The sequence below is a fragment of the Chelmon rostratus genome, chromosome 1 (genome assembly GCF_017976325.1).
Source record: "Chelmon rostratus isolate fCheRos1 chromosome 1, fCheRos1.pri, whole genome shotgun sequence".
Lineage (NCBI taxonomy): Eukaryota > Metazoa > Chordata > Actinopteri > Chaetodontiformes > Chaetodontidae > Chelmon > Chelmon rostratus.
Window position 1 is genome coordinate 27343935 of NC_055658.1, and position 27127 is coordinate 27371061.

Consider the following 27127-nt stretch of genomic DNA (forward strand, 5'->3'; position numbering starts at 1 on the left):
GCAGAAAACTGTAGTAAAATCCTTCTCTTCCAGCATGAACCTTTGTGTTACGCCTGTTGTGGCGTACACAGGTTCCTGACGGGACGGCAGGCGGACTTGTTTAATCTCTGCTTTTCTTGTCAGGTGAAATTTGAAGAGTCTCTTGCTGCTGTACATGAGTCAGATTTAAGCTGTACTTTGGGGAATCTCCTCAGAGTATGTTTTCATAATGAGCAGGAACAAAACAAACATTATGAAGACAGGTCTCTGTGGCTGCACGTTGACATGCTCATATGGTGTGTATATATAATGCATGAGGTGAGGATGAAGACTTTTTTCGTGTTGGTGTAATTGAAGGAGCTCTTGCAGGCTTTTGCCTCCACTGTGAGCGTCATTTTAATGATTTGTTTGCGTTCCGCTCTTGTTTGCAGCAAAGCACCATTGTCTGTCACAACCGGGTTGACCCGAATGGCTCGCGGTACCTGCTGGGGGACATGGAGGGACGTCTGTTTATGCTGCTGCTGGAGAAGGAGGAGCTAATGGATGGCACGGTGGCACTCAAAGACCTGCATGTGGAGCTGCTCGGAGAGGTCCTCTATTTATCTTATTCTCCGTGTCTCTCTATCCTTTTCTGTCTCTGTTTATCCACCTGTCTTTCCTCTGGCATTCCTCCCATCCGTTTCTCTTTACCTGGCTCGACCACTCTGGCTGTTACTTTTTGATTTTCTTCCCGCTGCCTTTTCCTCTCCGTACCCTTTCTGTTACGATTGACTTCTTAATGGTTTATGGCCCTGACAGGAGCTAATGGATCAGTCTGCACTTGTACAGAAGATGAGAAAAAATGAGTGCACCTCTTTGTTGCTTGCTTGCCGGGTTGTCACTTATCCCTTTTAAGTTGATTTAGACAATGACTGTATGTCAATACTGTGCTTAAAGCTAAATCTCATGTTGAAGGCACTCGGCGTTTGGCTTGTGGTACCTCTCGCTAATGACTTGCCAAAGAGTTTAGAAAGGTAAAGAGCTTTCTTGCTAGTTCGCTGACTGATGCCGGAGCTAGAAACAATCGAGCAGAGTCGGACCGCTGAGGTAGAGACAGATTGCTTTTCAAATCATTTTTAACTTTATTGTTGGGAGCAGTCTGCTCAGTCAACAGGCAGCAGCAGCTCCACATTAAAATGTCAGACAGAAATGTTCTTTATTGTGTATCAGTAATACCTTAGAGTGTAAGGCCATGTTCACACCGATGAAGGTGAATTTGAAAACATCATTAATGTCTCAAACAGAGCCTGTCTGTTTTTGTCATCACTGCCCGAAAGTGAAATTTCTAAACAGTGGGAAAGTTAGATGTTTTAATCTTCCTTCCATTTGGAACAACAGCGCTGCATTACTGTTGTTATCTGCCATTGTTTTAATGATTTAATTTGTCTTTAGTATTGCTGAGTCGTTGTCAGTGACCTTTCTGTTGTTGCTGTCAGACGATTGCACAGGTTGGGCTGCAAACCCTGAAGTAATCTGACAGTTATTATTGAAACCATTAACCAATAAGCTGATCGACAGAAAATTAATGAGCAACTATTCTGATGATTGACAAATCACGTCAGTCATGCAAAAATGCAAAATAATTGCTGTTACCACCGTCTTCAATGTGAGAATTTGCAGCTTTTCTTTTTCTTTTATGATAGAAAGCTAAATATCTTCAGGTTTTGGACTGTTGGTTGGACAAACAAAACAATTTGCAGACGTCACCTTTACAATCATCTTCGATTCTTAATTGTCCCCTCTTGTAAATTTTAGAAATGTAATATATTAAGTTATTACTTTCTTTGTATAGAATATATATATTGCTGGTCACAATATATATCATGACTCTGGTACTCTTTGACTTCTTAGATTATATGTCTTGTTAACAGCAGATGAGCTACACAGAGTCCAATACACACCGTCAAACTCAGTTAGTTATTATTGCTTCCTGCTATTGCTTTAGTTTTTCACACAGTTCTGTTGAATAATGCATCATTTGGTGAGTTTCGCGCCACAGAACAGACTTATAATCAGTCATTAGAGATGTGTCTCTTTCAGCCCTCTCGCTTGCTCGCTCTCTAAATTTGAACAACAACCTCTATTTTATGTTAACTAAAACAAACGACTGTGTCGGTGTTATGTTGTGTACGGTTTGCACTTCCAAAGACGATGTGAGCCAGATGTGGTCAGGCAGATCCAATCGCACTCCGATCACAACACATTTATACCTCGCATTAATGTGTTTATCTTTATCTGGATAACATGTCCAAATACAGATTGCATTTTAATACCAGGTGTAAATAAGAGTAAATAACAGCCGTGTTAGTGGCTACTTACTTAGGCACACCAGTGTTTTGGGCTAAGGACATTACAACAAGCTAACATGCTCACAATGACAATACTAACATGCTGATGTTAAGCAGGTATGATGTTTATCATTTTAATTTAGTGTGTCAACATGCTAGCATTTCCTAATTAGCACAAAACATAAAGTACAGCTGAGACTGGGGTGGAAGTAATTAGTTTTGCAGGTGTTTGGTTGTAAACCTAAATATTGGACAAATTGGAATTTTGACCTGATGGTGGCCCTGGATGAAAAAAGAGAGGCTTACCGAAGTCATTACAATTTATCCGAAGGTGAACATGAATGTCTGTAACAAATTTAACGGCAATCCATCCAACAGGTTATTGAGACATTTCAATCAAAGCCAAAAAGACGATGTCGTCAAAGTTAGTGAGATACATTAAAGTGTTGGACCGACTGACACATCTACATTATCATCTCTAGAGCCAAACCTTGCTGAAATGAAATAATCGTTACTTATTTATGTGGCCTCAGATATTGAGCTGTTTCTGTGTCTCTCTTCACTAACAGACATCCATTGCTGAGTGTTTGACCTACTTGGATAACGGAGTGGTCTTTGTGGGCTCCAGACTGGGAGACTCCCAGCTTGTAAAGGTAAACAGCAAGAGAAAGTTTCACACCTTTACAATCATAAAAATTCATGACTTTTTAAAAATGTTTTAATCTCAGGTGTTTTTTGTGTGCATGTTTTTTTTTCTTACATCTTGTCTGAAAACGTCCCCTCTTTCGATTTTTTTAAGTACCTTTCCCATTTCCATTTAAATTTCTTAAACTTTAAATCTTGATAATCTTTAAATTATTTAAATTACACGTAGTCTCATCTTTTCTCGTTGATTTGTAAAGAGGCCTCTGTTTGTTTCCCTGCAGCTCAACGTGGACAGCAATGACCAAGGCTCATATGTGGCCGTGATGGAGACGTTCACCAATCTGGGCCCCATCGTGGACATGTGTGTGGTAGACCTGGAGAGGCAAGGCCAGGGCCAGGTAACAACCAAAAGCTCCTTTATTTTTGTGAAAAGTAAACAATCAAACCATCAAAATATGAAAGACACAATGCATTATATTACAGTTACATATTGAAAACAGATCGTTCAGATAGAATAAAAGGTTTCTTTACATGGCGACGACTAAAAACCCATTGGATACATGTATGGCGAGTCTCCATCTGTGGTTTCATCTTTATCATGCAGCCTTCAGGCAGTCTGGGCTTATACAACCAATGCAGCCGAGTTCTTGAGTCGTGTTAACATTGTGTTTGTCAGCAGAATCAAGCATGCAACACACTACAGCATAAACCTGCCACTGGCCAGAGTAGCCGGGTACCAGTGTTCAAGAGATTCAGGCTGACATCAAATACATGTCTTCCTGCGCCTTTTTATAGGCCATCTGTTTCTTCTTCTTTTGTCTAGTTGATTTTTTTGTTGCCAGTGGTCCCTGTACGCCTGACATTAGCATGCACCTGGTATCTTAGTGGCACCTCAATATGATTTAGCTGGACTGTAGTTGCACCTGATGTTAAAATGCATCTCCGGTACTCACGCTTAAATTGACTTTCTTGTTCCACGGCAAAAAGACAGATTGCTGTGCATGTTATTCCCTCTAACAATATTTCCACCTTTTAAAACTGACAGTGAGGACTTTGTCTCGCTTGCTCTCCGTCTGCGAGTTCCCTGACAATCGATCTTCTTTAGTTCTTCTGTGCACTAAAGTTCGTCTGCCTTCCACTGTTGATAAACAGTTTGTATTGCAAATAGAATGTAATATAACCCATATTGCAAGTGAATGTAACATTTAAAAGGCAGCAAGATACAATTTCACATCTACCCAGTAGAGGAATTGATTTCTTCCTATAATATCAAAGTATGAAGTCTTTTTTTGTTAAATGAAACCAGATGCTGAATTGCTCTGGTTGTTTTTGGCACATTCTTTGAAGTGTTACTGCACAAGTATAATAGTTTGACAAAAACAGTTTTTGATTTTAATATTTGTCCTTTGTGTCAAATCACTGAGGCAGAGGGAGATGAAACAGTGAAGTAACGAGAGAGATACAGTGCAGAAGGTTTTGTTGGCAGGGTTTGACTGCAGGCCTCAGGGGTACTTGATGTGGTTCCAAAGGCAACGGTCCACTAGAGCACTGAGCCACTCTCTGGGTACAGACCAGCACACAGGCAGCCACTGACCATATTCATCCACACACACTCGAGCTCATTTCAGTCTGCTGAGGCCCAGAACGAAAATCCAATCATAATTGTCTTAATATGCCATTTGCTGTAAATCCACAGAGCGTTTGACCTGGTTAATTGGTGCGGACACATTCCAACACAGTCGAGACAGCAGAGGACTGGTGCATAAGCTGCTGGATGTCTCTCAGAAAAAGCACGACGGCATAGTTTACAGTCAAAGCTGAAAATTATCGTATTCACAGATGTGCGACAAACCACGCCGGGGTTTATGAAGGATCAACCCTGCATAAGTAAACACAAGCGTATTGTGTGCAGATTATCAGGGTGCAGTCAGTCCCGTGAGAATGTGTCTGAGTGTGCGAGGGCATTTCAGTACATGCTCGGGGGAGTTAGGTGAGTTGCCAGGTTCACAATGGTTATTTCCATTAGGATGAAGCTGTTGGGTGGCAGGTGGTTGGGGCTGAGATTATACAGGCTCTGGCATTAATCCTGTTAGTCTACCATGACAGGATGAATGAATAACATTCTGATGCTCTCCAGTCAGACCGTACAGACACCAGAGTTATTTGCCTTCAGGGTGTTGGATCTCAACACTGTTGCCATGTTTGAAGTGGGCAACCTCAGAGAAGCTTTACTATAAACTCACACTGATTTACAAATCCTTCACTGCTACACCTGTTACTGCTTTGACGCAGACTTCTGCACTACATACACCATAGCTTGACATTTACAAGTACAGATTTTAATGATGTTTAAAACTACGAAATAAACCAAGGTTATAAATAAGAAGGCATCACAAGATTACAAAGCTGTTAAGGAGAAAACACTAAAAATAACAGGATCAATCCTAGAAAACGGGAGAAAAAAAAATCAATCCTTGTCTTTATGTCTTCTTTCCTGCTTTCAGCTGGTGACGTGCTCGGGTGCTTTCAAGGAGGGCTCTCTTCGGATCATTCGCAATGGCATTGGCATTCATGAGCATGCCAGCATTGACCTCCCAGGAATCAAAGGTTTGTTTGTTGTGTGTCTGTGTGTCTGTGTTTGCCTGCGTCTCTTCCACCGCCTCCCTCTCAAGTCTTGACTTTATCCGGACCTTAATCCTTTACGGACTTGACAGTAGAGCAACTTCAACCTGCACATCTGTTTGCCTGTCCTTGCCAAGACGCCAGCTGTTGCTCGGCGTGTGAGTGCGAGCAGACAGCTCGGACGTCATAGGTCTTGCCTCGTCACTTTCCAAAGAACAGGACGATTGCCAAGGTTACGTTGGGAAACATTTGTTTTCATTTAGCGAACCAACGAGCTCTGCAGCATCTGCAATAGTGACAAGTTGAAGAATCCCATCAGGTTTAACAATGGCAGACACCTCTTAATCTCCGAAAATTAGGTTCCGCTCCCAAGACTGTTCTTTGATCCTTAAATGAGACACACAGGCCAGGGAAGGTCTGCTTGCACTTGTTAGGCTGCAGCCGTTTATTGACCATCTCTGCCCTGAATGTCTCAGCTGCTGCCTCCTTCTCCTGGCCTCTTGATGAGAGGCAATTATTCACTTAACCAATCAATGGCTCTCTGAAAGGGATCTGCAACCTGCACGTCTCCCGACATGTTAACGTTTGACACATGGAATACTTAAAGATCAGCTTTGATACCGGCTCTATCTTCTGTTTCTCCTGCTCTGGACTGCTCCTAAGTTTTCTTTCTAACACCCTTCAAGGTTTGTGGCCGCTCCGCTCTGAGGCAGGCAGGGAGACAGATGACATGCTGGTGCTGTCTTTCGTGGGTCAGACACGGTGAGTGTTTTCCGAGCAGCTTGTCAGATAAGTGTAGAGTCAATTCTGAATGCCTTTATCTTATCTTAAGAGTGTGTTTCCCTCCAGAGTGTTGATGCTGAGTGGCGAGGAAGTCGAGGAGACTGAACTTCCAGGCTTTGTGGACAACCAGCAGACATTTTACTGTGGAAACGTGGCACACCAACAACTCATTCAAGTGCGTGCGCACACACACACACACACACACACACACACACACACACACACACACACACACACAAAAGTACATATGCTGTCAGGGTCCTTCCCCAGAACATGCTTTGGTTAATTTAACACTGACCCTCATCTGATGTCTGAGTCTATTCTCCTAGAATTAGCTGACTTAACATTATTTGTACATCCCATGCCAAAGCAGGAAGGCATCTAGTTTCACAAATTCAAAATTCATTATCGAAATTAATTATTGAGCTGCCTTTCTCGTTTTAATAAGATATACTTTGCTGGTGCTGAATCATGCATGATTGAAAGGGGCAGTTGTGAGTGTGAGGGTCGCAAAAGGACTTCATGTATTTTACATTTGCTTAGGATGAATATTGCACTTCATTTAAATTCAAGTTTTAGCCTGCCTTTTTGAAACGAGGATGAAACCTGCTGGGAATTCTGCCAACTGTTAGACCCTCAACTGTAAGGTTGTTATGACAACACTGCTTGTGTTTTAAAGCTGCAGCTCTCTTCCCTCTCAGAGTTGGTGTTTTTACAGAGAATATATATTTTTACATTTTTGCTAATCTGACTTCGTTTCACACAGCTCTTGCTTTTTGGCATAAGACAAAGTTACTTCAAATAATGTAAGTTGATTGTACTTAGAGTTGCATTGAAGCCACTAACTGTCGAGCTGGAATATTTTTACTCTGGCCTTGAGTGGTCTTATCAAAAAAGACACTGTGATAGACAGCGTCAGGGACGATAGAATTAATGGACTGAAAGAAACACAGAGACTGCAGCATGTTCAGTGGCAGTGTCCCATTTTTATATATTTTTTTTACAAATTCGGCACATTGCAATACTTTTGACACTAACAATAAATCAAATGACTCCATGTAATGTGAATGGGTTGCTCATAGTGTGAAACCCAAAAAGAATGAACACCTGACTCTGCAGCTCTTGCAGCCTTTAGCCTTGCTGTAGTTCATTATTTTGGTCCTGTAGGTAGACTGTGTTCTTGAGCTTTGCAGCTCTAATTAACCCTGCAATAAAAAAAAATGTAGGCAGCAATTTCCAGCAAACAAGCACAGGCGAGTGCACTACCTGCCCACGAGGAAACTTCAAAAGTCTAAAGAAGTACCTGGTGAACACTGAGCATCTAGAAAGACCCAGATTTCTTCTTGTGGGGGAGCTTGAGCCGAAGCCAGAGCTCAAAGACCGCTGAATGTTAGAGTTAACAGATGGACAAAAAACCCAACTTTAAAGGGATGCTCGTGTCGCCCATGGCCCAACATACACATCTGCTTACGACAATGTAGCCAAAGTCAATAGTTAGCACTACTTTATTTGATTTGGAGTATTAATTCAATTGTTTTGTTACCAAGCTAAAGCCTCAGCTACACTTCGTGTTTATTGCTAGTTCACAATTGTGAACCTGCTAACACGTGACAAGCTACGTGGGTTTATTAAAAACTACTACAGAACATGGTGAACAACACTAGCCGGGTAACAGTGTGTTCCAATATAAAACCTAAATCATAAAGAAAACATGTCATTGCTTACATTCACAAGAGGCCATTTATAGTTTGACTGTTGCTCGTACCTGCTGCAGTCTGTTAATGAGGCCTCTCCAGCTCTTTTTTTCCTTTGTCTTGTCTTTCTTCTTCAATGCTGTGTGGCTCTCCTCATCACATTATTACGTTTTCAATATCAACATTTCTATATCTCCTTAACCTGAGGGCCCTTTACCAGGTCTACAAAAGCCTCTTTGGTACATGCAAAACAAATGAAATGAAATAAACTTTTCTAACAATACTAATAGGTCTTGATAGCACAAACGTCTTGTTTTGATGTTTTCGTAAGATTTCTATGATCACACAAAGGCTTGACTTTTTCTTTTTTTTTTTTTTTTTTACTTTTTTATATAAAGCCATATTTCTTTATGTTTGTGTTGTGATTGGACTGCAGTATTTTTCATGAATACATTGTAATTCTTTAATGGTTTCTAATGAGTAAAATGCCACTTTGTCTTTGCTTCTATCTTATTTCAAACATCAGAAAGATCTCATAATTTACCAAACGCCAAACTTCTTTTCAGTCTCCACCATCAGAAACACAGTCTCATCACATTTTTATTTACAAAACTACAAATGTGAAAAAGAAATCTTCTTGCAATTAATCATGATTTCTTCTCAGTAATTAAAAAAGTGGAATAACAATCCTTTCACAGAATCATATATAAACGATGATATTTACTTTGTAACAGCTTTCTGTTTTAGCTCCCAGTCTCCCCATCATCCTCGCTGTCACTTCCCAAAAATGCTGTACAAAATGACATTTTAAAAAGGTTTAACGACTGTGTGTTCCCCCAGATTACGTCAGGCTCTGTGCGCCTGGTGCTCCAGGACAGCAAGGCATTAGTGAGTGAATGGAAGGAACCGCAGGGCAGGAACATCAGCGTGGCTGCCTGCAATCACACTCAGGTGGTGCTTGCTGTGGGAAGGGCCCTCTACTACCTGCAGATCCTGGCTGGAGAGCTCAAACAGATCAGGTAGGACAGAGATACAGACACACAAGGGATAGACCCATTGTCCATGTCCTGACATTTTCAGCCAATATTTGACTTCCTCCTCTACTACAAACAGAGCTGATCAAGGTCAATAAGCACTTTCAATCATGTATCATGCAGCTTCCTGTTCATGACATCTACACTATCTTATATATAAATCTATACTGGTGAATTCAGGATGTCTGGAGATCTCCTGGTATGACATTCAAGAAGCAATGAATGTCAACAGAATGAGAGGACACTTCAGCCCTGCACTTTGACATTTTGGGAAATACATTTACTTTTCTGGTTAGATTTAGATAAGAAGACAACATGTTGATGCTTTTTCCAATTTTTGTGCTTAGCTAAGCTAACCAGCTGCAGCTCTATATTTACCCTTCAGACATCAGAGTGGTATCTACCTTACTATCTAACTCTAGGCAAGAAAGTGAAAAAGCCTCTTTCCCAAAATGTCAAACAATTCCTTTAATGCTCTTCTTGTCTGTCTGTGAGTTTGATGGTGAGACACCTACAAACTGGGTCAGCTTGCATGTTCAGAAAAGCTTAACAGTAAAAAAATGTCCAACCTCGTCCCTGCAGTTATCCCCTAGCTGTGTTCTTTATAAAGAAGCCCTTTAGCATGAATGCTACATACAGTAGCTATCATCCATCTGTCACTTAAAGATTCCTTGCACACATTTTAAGATGCATATAAAATACTCTTCTTTGAATAATAATTTGAGTCTGATGTGGTTTTTCCACAAACAGTTAAACTATCTTGTTAGGATAAAATCCTTAAAATGAGATCTACTCTTCCTCCCTTATATATAATCAGAAATTCAAGAATGTATGAATAGAATTATTTTTCATTTCCAAAGTTTAGCTGTTGGGCACAAGAGTTCTCCTGCTTCTCTGAAAAGTCAACCCTCAGTGTTTGGGCACTGGAGGCTTCAAGTTTCCACATCACGCTTCTGTAAGTTGAATATTGGACCAGGGTTGGCTCCCAAGCTCTATGTGATGTCACAAATCATGCTCGTAGGCCCACCCCTTGAAATTGGATTTTCAGTGAGCACAGAGAAACGCTCCACTTTCAGCAATAAGATTGTAAAAACAGCTTTTCAAGTGCACATACATCATTCTGCACAGTGAAGCTCAAACGTTCAACTGTTGGAACAAGAAGAGAAACACGTTTCTGACTGGAGGGGGACTTCAAATATTAGCTAACCCAATCGACTGCAGAGACCAGTCTTCATGCCTCGTCAGGAAACAATCAAGATATTGTATTCCAACCTGCTGCTGTTATTAAATTAGCCTAACTAATAGACCTACAGGTTAATTTAATAGTTAATATGAAACAACAGCAGGGAGGAATCTGACATATGACTGCATATAAAATACCCAAAAGAACTGTTGTATAAAAGTTTAATTAATCAAACATTAATTTACTGTATTCCCAATAGTTCAACAACTTTCTCTGTGACTCAGTTATGTGGTATTATTATCCTGCACTTACCTTCTTACCTTCGTTTTAATATCTTCTTTCCTGATCTGCGGTAAAGTTTGAGTCCAGGGATTTGCATCTCATTTTTAAGTCCAGAGTGAATGGTGCAGTAGAGCTGTCTTACATTTTATTATATTTCTGTCATGTTGCTGTTGTGGTCTACCCTTGTGGCTGTCTTTCTACAGGCATTGCAGTAACTCTGCTTTTAGCCACCATTTTTACAGTAGTTTGAAAAACAGAGTTGAGGGTACACAAAAAGACACACGGCTTGTGAAGACGGCCATCGGGGCTGCTCGAAGCACAGAGTGTTTGTTTGCAGCCCTGACAGTGTTGGTAGATGATGGAACAATGAAGGAGACAGAGTGAAGTGTCTCACAAGAGCTGTGAAATAATGTTTGGCCAACATCAATGAGCTGCTGGTTTCCTGCGTGAGTCACAAAAGTCTGAAAATGCTGGACAGCCATAGTTGCATTAAAGGTGTGTGCGTGGCTGAAATGCTCTTCTGTGAGGCAGTTAAGCACTGAGTGATCATCCTTGTTACATTAGTTATTGGCCATTTTTTTGCAATTATAGCTTTTCCTCTTTTTATTGTATTTAAGATATGGACAATATCGACACAGTCCTTTATTACGGTTTGTAATTTCATGTACAGTATGCTATGATTCAGAACTGGTTCATGGGTGAAATAACCAGACAGCGATGTCTGTTTCTGTCTACTTCTGTGGATTAAATACCTGGCACATCAAGATACTACATCACATTGATGTAAAAATCATTAAAAAAAAATCCAATATTGCCATAAATGATTCCCACTACATGATTTGCTACATTGCCCACAGTGGCCGTGAACAACCAGAGATATGAAAGGATTGCTACCTCATTACAACGAGGCAATTTTATATCATCTCACAGTGTGTGTCGTCATGTCCCGCAGCTCTAAAACACTGTACACTGAGTGGTAATCAGACATTCAGATTTTAGTTTAAATTTAGACATTATGAATTTGCTTTAGTGGCGTGTCGCTCTGTGTCGAGGCATTGAGTGCAGTAGTGTTAAGTGACAAATTAAGCCAAATGTGAATTTTTTGCTGATTCTGTACTGCTTGTCACTTCATCATTTTGACAAGTTGAGACTAATACCCACAATGTTTAAAATATGATTGCTCTGATAAAAATTTCATAGCATACCACTGACTTATTGACGGATGCAAACATTTGCCCTCAAATGGTTCCTAAGGCTTCATTTTTCCAGCAGTACTTGCAGGGAACGGGCATTGAGGAAATGACTGATCAACTGCTGAACATTTTAGCATTTGTCAGGTGGACCTGTTAAGGAAATAAATTCACAGCAAAGCTTAAACAACAAATCTGATTGGCTGTTTATGGGTAATGATCAGAGTCCATCTGTGGCCGGCTGAGACACAGATCTTGTTGCCTGTGCACACATTGGTTTAGATCACACCACAGTCTTACAGCTGTGACATAAATGGTCGTCTGGAAGCGTGATCCAGTGTGAGCTCACAGCTCAGCTCACCACATGACTTAAACATTTCTCAATTTGCATCTCACATGAGAAAAAAAACGTCTGCTCTGTGTCACTAGCACATTGATGCCATCAGTCATTTTGTGCTGCTGCTTGTGTCAAACTTTGTCGCACGCAGTCCACCTTCACACCATGTGCAGGACAGCTTGCCACTGTGTTTCTCATGTCCTCTACACCTCCCTTAGCACCACGGAGATGGAGCACGAGGTGGCCTGCCTGGACATCACACCTCTGGGGGAGGGTGGCGGTGAGTCACCGCTCTGCGCCGTGGGACTCTGGACCGACATCTCTGCCCGTGTGCTCAAGCTGCCCTGCTTCACAGCCCTGCACAAGGAAATGCTGGGCGGAGGTGAGAGAAAAGAGAGGCAGGTGCACTGACAGGAGAAGAGGAAAGCTGTTACTGGCTCGTGCAGATAGTTCGATAAAGTCAGATAAAGTCAAGTTTATTTCTACGGCCTAGTTGCACATACAATGTCTCAATTGGCTTCTCAGATCTACAAAAGCAATGCTAACCTAACTCAGGCTATCTCAGAAAGCGAGAAAAGAAACCTTGACATGTAAAAGGGGAAAAAGCAACAGCCTGAATACAGGCCAGGGGGGGGTTCGTTACTTTATCTGGGCATACAGTTAAATCCTCATTCAACCTTGACAAACTGCACACTGTCTGAAAGCACAAAGCGTCACAGCTCTATCTGCGTGAATATTTTTAATCTCATTATCACTGTGACAGCGGCTGTTTGTTAGATAACAAGAGTGCAGAAATAACCAAACAAAAAAGGCCATAAACACACTTTACATTTGTACCATGTTTTTGCTTCTATACATTTGGTTTTTAGTATCGCTTACACTAATTTTGATTCCTTAAAGTAAATTACAAATAGCCACCTTTCAGAAAATCATGATGATGAAGTGATGAGGTCTAATACAGTTTTGCTTTTTCTTTAATTTTGTTGCCTCTGGAATGGACAGAATGTGGAGCTATTCCTTTAAAAGGTCCAATAAATAAGTCCAAGGAATGGGTCTATAATAGTGTGGTTCAAGCTAAAATGGATTACAACTCCAGCTTCATTAATGGATGTAAATGGAATCTCCCATTAAATACCTCATTTTTTAGCACTTGAACATTAACTATGCTGCCAACCAAAACGCATTTAGTGCGCCATTTAGACACTGGAAAAGTATTTAAACTCGTGTTAAAATATGCAAGAGAGGACTTTTTGGTTAAACTTATCAAAAAGTCAGCAGTCACTGGAGACAAAGTTTCGTAACATGGAGAGGCAGCACAGGAAGGACTCCTACTTTCCAATTAGGATTCTTCACCCATGAAGAATATTTCCACACTCTTACTCTAAGTGTCACACGTGATTTTTCCAGGCGTGTTTGATTGACAGCTGCTCGACCCGCAAACTGCAAACTGTGCTCTCTCGTACACTCCCCTAACAAGGACGGTCTGACTGCACACTGTTAAAACAGGAAGCCTTCAAATTAAAAGCTAATACTGTTCTAATTGTTGATATTTTTAGCTCTGTCATTGGAATCATTTTAACACGACAACCCAGCACTGTTGCACTTAAGCTGTGTTAGTTTTTTTAACCTTTTTGACAGAAATGTGTAAATACAACATTCCATTACCATTTTTTTAATGCTGCAGCTTTGTGGAGAGTCAGCTTGCAAGCATTTAATCAGAGCCAGTGTTGTTTTAATAATTTGGCCCTCAGTCAGAGAAAACGAGGTTTGGGAAACGGAAAAGACAGAAGACTTTATATTTACCCTGCAGCATTTAAATGTTTCTTTTTTTCCAAAAGTTGCCAGCCAGTCTGGCCATATTGATTTTTCTGACAAAGACGTTTTCGCAGACATTTATCATTTTGGTGTTCATCCATGAACCTGTGACTCCAGTGTGCAGGAAAAATAAATCATTTTACTGTGTGTGTCCCCAGAGATCATCCCTCGCTCGATCCTAATGACCACCTTTGAAGGCAGCTACTACCTGCTGTGTGCGCTGGGAGACGGAGCGCTGTTCTACTTTGGTCTGGACCTGCAGACTGGTAGGTCCATCACACCACCATCACCACAAAAGTTAGATGAGAGATTCTCTAAGTTCTCAGACTGATGCGGGCCTCCAGGCAGGGCCTCAGGCAGCTGTCTGAAAGCATTTACATTTTTGGAATATTATTTCATGGAGAATTGCAGAACTACATTCGGATGTGATGGTGAAGAAGCTTTGCAGCCTGACAAAGCTAAAGCTTTGGGTTTGATTGAAAGGCTGCCGTTTGGCTGCAATAGCTTTTACTGGCCAAAAAAATGCAATTCAAACACAATGTCATACCTGTTTTTATTGCTGTTTCATATATAGAATTGAATGCTTGTTTTAAAGCCCTACCAGTTTACTAAGGTTCTTGGAAGTATGTCTTTATTTGGTGTTTTTCCTTTTTGGTGGATTTAAACATGTCATGTGCCACCACATGGCAGTTATTAATCTTCAACAAACAGAAGATTATTCAACTATTTAAATAGCAGAGAAAAAGCCCTTTAAACCTCCAATACCTGATTTTATTTTATTTTTATTTTTTCCTTTACTGTTTGGCCACTTGGTGGCAGCAGAACGAGTTCTGAACACCTTTGAAGTCTATATGTCAAACTTGTTAGCAAACAGCTGCTTATTAAGCATCCAGCAGTTCCAGAGCAACATGTTTGTTCATTTGGAGTCATGTTTGTGGCCACCTGGTGAACTTGAATCCAGTATTTACTCTGTTCTTGCTCTGGTTTTGGTCTGAGTCTTGAGCTGTTAAATGCTCCATTTTGTTCATCAGCAAGTCTCTAACTGTGTCTGTTTGGTGCTAAACAGGTCGACTACAGTGGGCTTTTATTGCTTTCTCTCTGTAAACAACAGCCTGCTGGGTCTGAAAGCAATGCTGCGACAGCAGTGAGAGTGAACCAATAACCTCAGTTTCATGCTGCATCTAAAATTCTCACCAGATCAAATAAATTTGACTGTGTTCGATTGAAAGAGCACCCCAGCAGTTAAGCATCGCTTGCCAAAATGTAGTGTTACTTGGTCTTGCTGGTCACAGTGGGGGCCGCACAGGCTATATCCTGACTTTTCGTCTGTAATGACACAGCCAAGCTCCCACACTTGCTACGCTTTCTATAATGTAGCTCAGTATTGCCTTTTGTTCCTGCCTGCCGAATGCTCAAGTCTTTCAAACCACACATCCTCAGTTTGTGATAAGGTCTTTCTGTTTAGTCTCCAAGCCCAAGACTAGATGATGAAATGACATCACTAGGTCAAGACATCCAGGCGATGTCATTCAAGTAATAAAATGAGAATTATTGTAATATTGTAATACAACTGTTTTACAGGCTGTGTCGGATTCCCTTTTAAGAGCATTTTTACTTTGACATGTTAAAGCCATGCAATGGCCCTTTAATTACTGCATTATTGAATGGCTGTCTGTTCTTGTTTAAGTTGACTTCAAGGTCTCTCTTTTGAATAGGTGCATGTATGGAAAAAATCTTGTTTATCAACCCTAATGGGGCCAGAAATCTATTAATTTTTAAATTATTTTATATTAATTGTATATGTTGGGATGTGCCCATGGAAACAGTTATTCCATGGGCACGTGCCAAAAAAAAAAAAAAAAGATGAACAGAATGGACAGGACAACATTAGGCTGTTGCTGTATTAACTCCTTAACTCCTCACTGGATGCAGTTTAAGGTTTGGATGTGAGGTGTTAGCAAGTGTAAATCTCTAAAATAACCACACATATTTAAATGAATTAAGTTTGTGTGATTAACTTATAGTTCAATTTTATTCTAGTTACCAGAGCTCTTGAGTTTTCCTCCCACATAACTAAGGAGCAGGTATGCACTGAGTTAACAAACTGTTAGACTGCCATGATAGCAGGACCTGTGGATGATGATGGTCTACAGTTCAGAGACACAAAAATGAATAAAACTCAACTCTAAACGTCCACAAAGACTGAATACAAGTCTCTCAAAACTTAGAATAAACCATATGCAAGAGCTGAAATACTTATAATTATTGTCCCTTGATGTTAAGACATTAACAACAATGTGACCACATCTTTTTTGTGTGTGTCGCACATATTCAGAGAATGAACAGGAAACAAGAAGAAAAACAAGTAGGATTTTCTTATTTTGGCTTGCTTATCCTTGGAATTCTTTCTCATTACTCATCAGGACAGCTAACCCCATTAACATTTTCAAATTAAGAATAAAGAAGCACCCTTTCCGCCCTGATCTATGGCCTCACCTTACATATTCAATATAAAATGTCAGAAAATTGCTAAAAATGCTCAACACAATTCCCTAATATGCAAGGTGACGTCTTTAGATTGCATGTTTTGTCCAACCAACAGTCTAAAACCTGAAGGTAATTAAGCACATAGCAAAAAAATAATTGAAAAGGTTAATGTTATATCGGAATACTTGCAGATTGATTATATGTTGACTGACTAACTGATCAATTGACTAATCGTTTCAGCTCCAGTGTCCAGTCAGTCAAAGAAACCCCTGCACAAACTGCAGACAGTGACCAGTGGATGTTACAACCACATACACAGGGCTGTGAATATAATCAGTATTTCTATTATCCTTGTAAACATTCTGTTCTGAATTGAATCAAAAACAGGATCAGACTCAGAAGCAGGATATTAGTGCGCTTATAATTCTACTCATTCATTGTGTTTTAGTTCGATCAGCTCGTTTCAGGAAATGTGTACGGTGGTCAGAAGTGACAAAATACAAGGGCGTCGAAAAGCCAAAGCTTATACACAGTGTACGTGCTACTATTAAGGCTATGAGTTGTACACAAATTAAAAGCAAAAATTAGAATAAATGAGCAGAGGAACATAAAGGCAGATGCTTCCATTGAAGGCTCAAGGGCACGTGAAACCATTCAGGTTTAAAGAGCATTCAAAAGGAGACAGCTATTCTGCACACAAGGACAAACTTTATTGGCTAAAGGCGCTTAGCAAGTGGCTCTTTTGACCCAAGCAATGATTAGTACACCCACCTTAACTGCAGTTAAACTTGTTTTCGATCTTATTTCCTCCCCCCAGGAGCCCTGAGCGAGCGTAAGAAAGTAACCCTCGGCACCCAGCCCACTGTGCTGAGGACATTCAGATCCCTGTCCACTTCCAACGTCTTCGCCTGCTCCGACCGGCCCACCGTCATCTACTCCTCCAACCACAAGCTGGTCTTCTCCAACGTCAACCTCAAGGAGGTCAATTATATGTGTCCGCTCAACTCTGAGGGCTACCCCGACAGGTCAGCAGCACAACTTTCACTGCTCACGCATTACATCGCTCTGCAGCTCCTTACTCGTGTTATGATTTCTTCCTCTGCGCTTTGAAGAGTTCGGAAACACACACACAACTTCACTTTCTTTTGTTTTGATCATCGAGCAGACACAGCTGGCTCAGATGTGTTCTCTGACAGAAGCCCATGCAGTCAAACTTTGTTTTGATTCGAAGGAAGTGGGTGTATTTCTTCTTTTTTTTTTTTCCTCCTTACTGATGCACATCTTGATTTCCTTCACAGTCTGGCTCTGGCCAACAACAGCACTCTGACCATCGGCACCATCGACGAGATTCAGAAGCTCCACATTCGCACTGTTCCCCTCTACGAGTCTCCCAGGTCAGTCACACGCTGAGCTGGCGTTGACCTTCAAACAAACATTTGGGAGCCATCATCTGTACAAACATGCTGCTTGATGTTTGCAGCGACTTGTTTGCTCTGATTCCAGCGACTTTCTCCTGTTGGTTTTGTTATCCATCAGCCATCTTTTTGTGCACAATTTTTTAAGTGACAACCATTTGTCCGCCTTGTTAAATAAGTTATCAAAAGGCTGACTGCTGTTTTATCCAGTGAGAAAACAGAGCACTCTCCCAAGGCACCTTCTTTTGTTCAGCTTACCCCTCTTTGCTGCTGTTTTCATGTTTACCAGCAGCTTCCCTCCACGTTTTCTCACCCCCGTCGTCTCTCTCTCTCTTAACACGCCACCAGGAGGATCTGCTACCAGGAGGTTTCCCAGTGTTTCGGGGTTTTGTCCAGCAGGGTGGAGATTCAGGATGTGAGCGGCACCACATCTGCTGTTCGCCCCAGCGCGAGCACTCAGGTACTGTAGCTGCGTGTCGTGTTTGGATAATAAACACCGAAGGGCTTGTTTGTTTTGTGCTCTTATCTAACCAGGCATGCTGACTAAGAACATTATTTATAACATTAGCTGGAAGCTTGTCAGGACAACAAATATCTCGTCCTCTTAGGCACTTTGCAGGTGTCGTGGAACCAGATTTTCTAAACCAGGATTTAAATTTTAATGCTGTTTGATCATTTACTTTCATAGTCTAAGGATATTAATCTTGGCATAATTGAAGCTGTTACCAGCAGATTTTTTTTGTATATTTTTACTTGAAATATTATTTGTTTGAAAAAGTGTAATACAAAATTCTCCAGCATGTTTTCTCGCTGTTTGTTTCGGCGCTCCTGCAGCGACATGTAGGTTGTAAGAGAGTGAAATGAATGACGACAGTCCGAAATTCCTTTAACTGTTCCACTCGAGCTAAATTTAGCTGTTGCAAGAGTTCAAGTTAAGTTTAAATCCCATTAAAAATAATCATCTTTTTTTGATTTGTTGTCAAAGGATACTGACAGTGAGGTTTCAGCTGCCAGAGAAGAACAGTGGGAGCAACATTTAAAAGAGATTTGTGCTTGGAGAGGAAATAAAAAAGTCTTTTCAGCCAGATTTACAGTGACAGCATGTGTTATGTCCACTCAGCTTGGCTGTGTAGCTGCCCCAAGGGGACAGGTGTGTGCTTTTATTTGTGTTTGTATTTATTGCTGCAGCGCACAACTTTGGGGAAACGGAGCACATCCAGAGCCTCTCACACGTGATGACCAGGAAGATGTTTACCTGATTTTAAATGCTGCACATCTGGTGCTACAGATGGTGCCGACTGTGCCGTTGAGCTCAGGCAGAAATAGAGATTTGAATTGCTTTATTAGGTTTCTCTTTGTCCCTGCTCCTCTTCTGTCTCGTCTCATAAATCTCCACCACTACAGGCTCTCTCCAGCAGCGTGAGCTCCAGCAAACTCTTCCCCAGCAGCACTTCTCCCCACGAGACCTCCTTCGGTGAAGAGGTGGAGGTTCACAGTCTGCTCGTGGTGGATCAGCACACCTTTGAAGGTGAGACAGCCGGATGTACATTTCCATTTGATCTCACAGAGCTGGCGCTTTCATTTGGAGCTTCTGATGGCAAAATATTGCGCTCAGCTCGGAGAATAACCAGGTCAGTGCTGAAAAGTCTTTCCACAGCCTGGTCCCAGCGCTCATTCATCAAGCTACTGTATGCTCACATTGAAATGGGTGCACACTTTACCTTAGAATTTAATCTCATGTCTTTTAAGTTGGGGTGTTTATTTGTACTTGCTGCTCCATTAAATCAGTTTGTTATCCTGATTACTGAACATATGAAACTCACACAGGCTCTTTATGGAGTAGCTGAATAATTAAACATGTTGAGCGTCATGCAGATCATTTCATAGTGAAGCCCACTGAATGTGGCAGGTTTTTTCTCCAGCCTGTTTTGCAATGCAGATTTCGCTGCGCCAAGCCTCCCTTTTAAAACTCCACGAGATACCACACCAGCATAAATTATGGTATGTTCTATGTTAATGACATGTAAATATGGGACTGGCTCAGCGCGTTGTGTCCACAGCTGACTCCAGTCTATCAACATGTGATCGGATAGCTGCTCATTTAGATGTGTGAAATTGTGAGATTTTCATCTATCAGACGTGAAGACATTCTTATGCAGTCGAGTCGTGTCCGGTATGTGCACTGTCGAGGTCGAACAGTGAGTTCACTGATGCATATAAGTGCACAGTTTTTGAGAAGTAATGCACAGTTCATATACATAGCGTAATCAGTTATTCAGTCACTGCTACACCACAGAAAACTGCAGTTACTTCCACAAGCTTTGTCCATAATGAGCTCTACTGTCTCTCACACCAACATCAACTGTGTCATATGTGTTTTAATAGGGTTAGGGTTAGGGCCGTACCTTGCGCCACTTCAGTTTATCAGTTGTCTCCACATACACCGGCCAGATGAGGAGATAAATAAATAAACAATGACCGTGCGGGTCTAATTAGACAGAATACAGTCACTGAAATGTCACCGTGTAACGTGGATCTGATACAGAATTCCAGTTTATTATGTAATCGTCACAGGTTTGGTCTGGGAATGTGGCAACTATCGCTAAAAGGACGTCTAATGGGCCGTGATTTTTTTATACCTCCAATTAAAGTGGTTTAGATTAGTTAAACTACTGTCTTTTTTAAAACTAGTTTGTGTGTCTGACATCTCATGTGTCCTTTGTTTCACGTTTACCCCGCTGGATGTTGTAGCTACATCAGCGTGTTCCCAGAAACTGAATCGTGATAAACCAGAATCATCCTTTAAAACTGAATATTGAAGGCTGTCACAAAGGCCAACAGATATAATGTAGAAAACCTTTTAAGAGGGAGATGTATTGTTCTGCTCTCACTCTCAGTTCCCTGAGGATTGTGTGTTTTGTATCTCTATCAGTCCTCCATGCCCATCAGTTCCTCCCCAGTGAGTACGCCCTCAGCATGGTGTCATGTCGTCTGGGGAAAGACCCATCAGTGTATTTTATCGTCGGCACCGCCATGGTGTACCCAGAGGAGGCCGAGCCCAAGCAGGGGCGCATCATCGTCTTCCACTACACTGACGGTCAGTAGCCAGGCTTTTCTTCACCTCGCCCTGTTTACAGCAAACAAAACTCTGCACTTTCATGTTTTGTTCTTCATCCTGTGTCCTCTCATCTGGCTCATTTTGCTTTGTCTCTTTATCCTTCACCCGGTTTCATTTTCTCCTCCCCGCCTTCTGTCCTGTTTTTTCCACTCACGGACACTTTGTCCTGCCATGCTCTTGTTTCCCTCCTCACTTAATCATTTTCTTATCAGTTCTTATCAGACTTTTCTCCTCTCTCCACCACCGATGCCCCCTCATTTTCTTTCATACTCTGTCCCTCTCAAGGCGCGTTGCTTGCCTTTCATTTATCCTTTTTTAGCTTTCCATTCTACCTTCATACTTATTCCAAACTCTCTTTCACCATTTCCCACATTCACCGAGCACGACGCCTCTGTAATATCTTGTAGGTGCTAGTTTAGGTTGACATTGAGCTTGTAACACTCTGAATGGTAACCAAACAGACAGCCTGACAGACATTGTGCGCTTTCCTGCAGGTAAGCTGCAGACTGTGGCTGAGAAGGAGGTGAAAGGAGCTGTCTATTCTATGGTGGAGTTCAATGGCAAACTGCTGGCCAGCATCAATAGCACAGTAAGTGAGGGTATAGTTTTCAGCTGGACAAACAAAGACATTTTCCAATTGCAGTCATGTTCATGTGCAATGTTTTTGAAGACTTGGAGAAAAATGTGGCTGGAATGTTTAATTTGCTTCAAGATACACTTTGAAATATTGTCAGAATATTTCTTTCACATCAGAGTTACTGTCAAAGACTCTCAAGATTTGTTTGTACAATTAAAATCTCAGCCCTTGAGAAGGTGCTGACAAAGTGCCTCTTTCAAGTGCGCCTCCATCGTGGTTGCTTAACATCATAATTTAACTTCTGATCCAGGAATTTCGATTCAGCATCTCTCAATACTGCTTCCGTTTTCTGCCCGAGAACTATCAGATGTAACGTCATTGTGTTTACGCTGGATGTCCAATATAGGATAGAAATAACTGGCCGAACTCCACAGCTGCCGAGGTCCAGTTTCTCTATTGATAAGATAAGACTTTATTGATCCCATGTAGGGGAAATTCACTTGTTACAACAGCAGAATAAAAACAACAAGAGATCAAAAGATACAAAATAAAATCAGATGTATTTGGAAGCTGCAATTTCCCAGCTTGGGATAAATAAAGTATATCTATCTATCTATCTAAGCTATCACTCAGTTCCTTGTTTAACCTTGTAATAAAGACAAACTGCATATTCCCTCACTGATAATATTACAATATGTTAATGCAACATGTAACGTTTAAACATTTACTGTGCTCAGTCCAGCGCTTCAGTTTTTGGTGCTATTTTTTCAAAGACCTTCATTTGAAGAGTGGTGCTCTTCTACAAAACCCTTTTTCACATTTAACAAAATGTACCAACCAAGGGCTTAAAATAAAGTTATGATAAAAATATGATATCAAGTAATAACTGAACCAGACCAAGAATCTGGCCTAGCATTTGATGCCATGTTTAGACTGAAGTATCCAGGTTCAGTGGGGTTTATTTGAAAGACCACATGATGCAATTTTCACCAGATTTCAGACAGTTTTACTCATTTTCACTGTATTCAGTTGAATACCTCCCTTTTTTGAGACTCAGATGTTTTTTTCTCAGCCTCTTGATGACTGGAGTGTTTTAACTTTCTTTGTTTAAGAAGCATGTGATGTGTTCAACAGGAAGGGTGCCTTTGCAGTCATTTTAAAGTGCAATATCTAAACAGATGTCCCAAATGGATTGCTGTGTGAAATCACTTGACATACAGTGCGAAAGAAACAGCTTCCCCCCTACTGTCCTTTAATACCGCGCTCATCCACACTGAGCTATAGATAGATCATAAGGATTAAAGGCTTGAAAAGGCAGCTTTATTTTAAGATATTGTGAATCGAAGAATCACGAGTTGCAGATTTCTGGAACTCTTCACACAGCACATTGACACACCTCCTACCTGTTCCTTTCTTTTATATTTTCTTTATTGAACTAGACTTTCAAGAACTCGTTTCACTCTAAATTACTTCAAGATGCTGTTCGTGACTTAGCACGCGCTTTGCATGTTGCAGCTACAGCGAAATGACAGAATGCACTAAGATTTCAAACGTCAATCAGCTGTGTCAGCTTCTCTGAATCTTTGCCTCTTAACTTACTATTACGCACCAGAGTTGAAGGATCAATAAGGACCAATCCGTCATAGACGTTATATCAATTTTCCCCTTCAACAGCAGCCTCAGTAGAACAAAATACAACATAGTGACAAGCTCTGACATAAGTTGCTTGTGTAATGCCTTTTTAAATTACTTTTCTAATAATTTCATCAACTGGACACAGCACACTTGTGCAGCGTTCTGGTTCCTCTGGCATTTTCTTGCTGAGAATAATGAACTCTTCATCACTGTCACTACCGAAAGCTTCATATTTATGCCAGAACCTCTTCATGTGAGGGTTGTGAATTTTTTTTTTCTAGAAATTCCCTAACTGAAGTAGAAACAGACATCACATGTCTGTTGGACTGTGAAAATTGCTTCTGTATTTACTTTGATCGGATTCCCCGTGTTTCGACATCTGTATTCATTTCAGTTTGCGTGTGATACAAATTTAAAGAGGTGACATAAATTTAGTATCACATTATTGAATATGTTCATTTAGACTAAATGTAGGTGTTAAGGCATGTCTAAATTAAAGAGATACTCTGCAAAAGCAATAAGATGCGGGAAATGTTACTTAAAATAAGCAAAATTAGCAGCCGACAGAAGAGGAAAATTTCACTAACCAAGATTTTTATAACAAGTAAAAATATCTGTAGCCTTAAAGAACCCACAGTTATCTTACAAGGCTGAGATAAAAAGGAGCATTGCTGATTTTTATTCTTACCTTTAATAATAAAAAACTATTAACAATACATTTAAAAAAACACGCAGACATTATTTTTTGACTACAAATGGGATGCCCAAATGTGTTCAGTTGGACTTTAATAGATCTGGATCTGAGCAAAATCATAAGCATGCAGGTTTTTTGCCGTCCTTGTAGACAACGAGGATAAGGTTTCCTGATGTGCAACCAATACTGTAAAATGCATGAAGAAATGCATAAGATGCAGGTCACTGCATGGGGTAGATTGATATGCATAGACATAGAAAATGTGTGAAATGAGGATTTTTTTTTTCTTTTTGAAGTATTAAAAAAACATTTATTGTGTGCTGCATCATTCATGCAGAGATTCAGCCCATAAGGTGCTTCACTTAAAAGGATTAAACAAAGTAAAACAGAATATCAGAGCAAACAAAAAACAGCTAAACAATAATGCATTAAAAAACATGGGGGTCATGGTGGTGGGAAGAAAATCAAAGAATAAAAATGTAATAGCCATGTGAGGAAAACAGATATGAAAGATACATCACATTAAAGGCGGAACTGTGATTTATAAAAGCAACACTCAAAGTTGGCTTCTCCTGTCCAGCTCATCGACACCAGTAGCTCGATCTGAATCTGGATCTGCTATTGGCTGGGGGCTACACACCTGCTGCCCAAAGGCTGACCCCCAGAAACATCCTGAATGCAGCAAAATAAGAAAATAGAGGCAGAGACTGATGATTGAGGAGGCTTATTTTTTGTATAGTCATTGTTTTTCAGTCCTACTCACATTAAAAAGATTGCACTTTTGATATTCTGAGCTCCTCATTCTAACAGAGTTCATACTTTAAAGCACATTCATCCGTGCCATTATTTCAACATTTCCAAGCGCTGAATCTGATGTCACGGTACCTTCTCAACATCAGTCTGGCCTCAAGTCAGCAGCAATTAGATCCAGAGACACACCTCCGTCACTCACTCACCCACCCCAAAACCATTTTGAACAATTGTCAGAGGGCGCAGACCGTGTGAAACAGTTGGTATAATTAGCTGTTAACTGTTCATGTAATGTGGCGGCTGATAACTCAGACTCTTAATCAGCCCTTCAACCTCACACTCACAGAGGCACTTCTTATCCAGAGTGATAGCGCTGAGGAACTAAAGTGTCAGCCGGTTCATCAAATACTGCCGGAGCTAATTGCTGATCTACTTTTGGCAGCTTGTATGACAACAAACAATTACTCACCTTGACGGTTTGTTTCAGGTGCGTCTGTACGAGTGGACGGCTGAGAAGGAGCTGAGGACAGAGTGTAACCACTACAACAACATCATGGCCCTTTACCTGAAGACCAAAGGAGATTTCATCCTGGTGGGAGACCTAATGAGGTCCGTCCTCCTGCTGGCGTACAAACCCATGGAGGGAAACTTTGAAGAGGTGAGATGCGAAGAGGATTTTGAGAAAACAACACGAGAACTGTAAAGGGCACAGCAAGTTGAGGAGTGTATGCTCCATAACAGAAGTCACAAATCAGGGTTTTCGCTTTCAGCCAAGGCTGCTGTTTGTTCAAATATGTAGTAGCTTTTTGTTTTCCACATCCCTGGATGCATGTTTTACCTCCTGTTCGCTGTGTAAATGTTTTTTACCCTCTACAAAGCATTGCCGCTGACGTGTACCTCCCACCCTTTTGATGAGCTGCGTGTTCAAATTGATTTGTGGTCGAACAATGAAGAGATTTGACGACAAGTCACACTCGCTGTTGAAGGCACGCTGTGGCGCTGTGCCCAGTGTAATAAGTGTGAGAGATTGTGAAGAAGCAGAACGCACCTGAGAACACCACAGAAGTGAATCTGTAACTACTGAAAATGTTACGCATGTTAGTTTATACGAAGCTAAGCTGTCTCCTGACCCCAGCCTCTTGGTTAATGCACAGGTGTGAGAATGGTATCGATCTTAAAAGCAAATTAGACGGAAAGTGTCTTCATCCAACCTTATTTTGGTACATGTGCAAAATGAAAAACAGCAGCAGAGCAAAAGGAGATGCTGTCCACACACTCGAATGTATACACAGACAGTATACATACAGGTGGAGCTCTTTGTATATATAGCCTGTTTCCTTCCTTTGAGTGGTATTGATCTTCTCATGTAACTCCCAGCAAGAGCAAGTAAGACTATCCTCCAAAAAGTGGAACGATTCCTTTAACCGGCAGTTTCTGATTACTGTCTGGCGTGTGCTGTCTTAAAGTGTTGTGAGGCAATCAGTTACAGGAGATATTAACAGCACAGAGTGCTGCGTCCTCTTCACAAAACAGTCTTTGATTCGTGCTGCTCGCAGTATGCAGGCCACAGCTAGCAGGCATAGATGGAACAGATGGTCCGGGCGGTTTTTGATTTTTCATTTTTGAGTATGTAAATGTCTTCAAGGGTATTTAAAAAGTCTATCGCCTTGGTACTTGCACTGAAGCCTATTGACTATGTAAGGATTCCAGCACTTTGTAGTCAGCACCTTCCTTGCTCATTGATAATACAGCACTTGCTTGGAGACAATAACCATCCTCTGTGCTGTTTACTGTTTAATCCAACACATCTCATGCTTTTTTTTGTGGCCAGATTGCACGTGACTTCAATCCTAACTGGATGAGCGCAGTGGAAATCCTGGACGACGACAACTTCCTGGGCGCGGAGAACGCCTTCAATCTGTTCGTCTGCCAGAAGGACAGGTGAGGGACGCTTAAAACCTTATTGTATATAAACGCACTGAGATTGGTCCCCCGAGCTGCTCCTCTATAGCCGAACTGACAAGAGGTTTCTAAATCACCTCCGATATTAATCCACTGACACCAACATTGTGTCATCAGGAGGCCCATCATGCTTTTTCACAGCAGCGTTGTTGATAGGAATGTGCTTTAACAGCATTGTCCTTGCATTTGTTTTGGGAATTATGAGTCATCTCACTGCTGAGCTTTTAGCCGCTCGGCTGCATCTCCCACTTTAGTCATTTTGTATTAGACAAGTGTTGATTTCATGGAAAAGGAAGAAAGATGTGGTCCGAAAGTGAGTGCGTTACATTTATGCCACCACTTATCATCCGCCCAATACATCACGTCGGACCACTCAATGCTTTTGACCTTTATTTTTGTATCACATCTCTCTTCCTGTTGAGCTCTCCACTTTTCCTCACCCTTTTTGCCATTACCTCTCTATCACTCTCTGACCTTTTACACCGCATCTGATATCTCTGCCTGGCTTGTTTTTCTTTTGCTTAATCAATCGCTCATGCCCCCAAACATTTCTTACTTTGCTTTTGACATCTCTTTCTCTTTGTTTTTACACTTTGAT

The 27127-nt window shown here is 41.1% G+C and overlaps 1 protein-coding gene across 1 annotated transcript in view; it reads left to right on the forward strand.

Moving 5' to 3' along the window:
- ddb1 (damage-specific DNA binding protein 1) overlaps nt 1-27127 on the forward strand; it is a 42773-nt gene that overhangs the window by 8319 nt on the left and 7327 nt on the right. Inside the window, exons 7-23 of the mRNA XM_041935921.1 lie at nt 411-569; nt 2876-2959; nt 3233-3349; nt 5456-5558; nt 6260-6335; nt 6423-6531; nt 8891-9069; nt 12295-12458; nt 14050-14157; nt 17196-17403; nt 17677-17772; nt 18142-18253; nt 19198-19321; nt 20726-20890; nt 21406-21500; nt 25055-25225; nt 26399-26508. Of these exons, the coding sequence (XP_041791855.1) occupies nt 411-569; nt 2876-2959; nt 3233-3349; nt 5456-5558; nt 6260-6335; nt 6423-6531; nt 8891-9069; nt 12295-12458; nt 14050-14157; nt 17196-17403; nt 17677-17772; nt 18142-18253; nt 19198-19321; nt 20726-20890; nt 21406-21500; nt 25055-25225; nt 26399-26508 (2180 nt within the window). The remainder of the gene's footprint in view (nt 1-410; nt 570-2875; nt 2960-3232; nt 3350-5455; nt 5559-6259; nt 6336-6422; nt 6532-8890; nt 9070-12294; nt 12459-14049; nt 14158-17195; nt 17404-17676; nt 17773-18141; nt 18254-19197; nt 19322-20725; nt 20891-21405; nt 21501-25054; nt 25226-26398; nt 26509-27127) is intronic.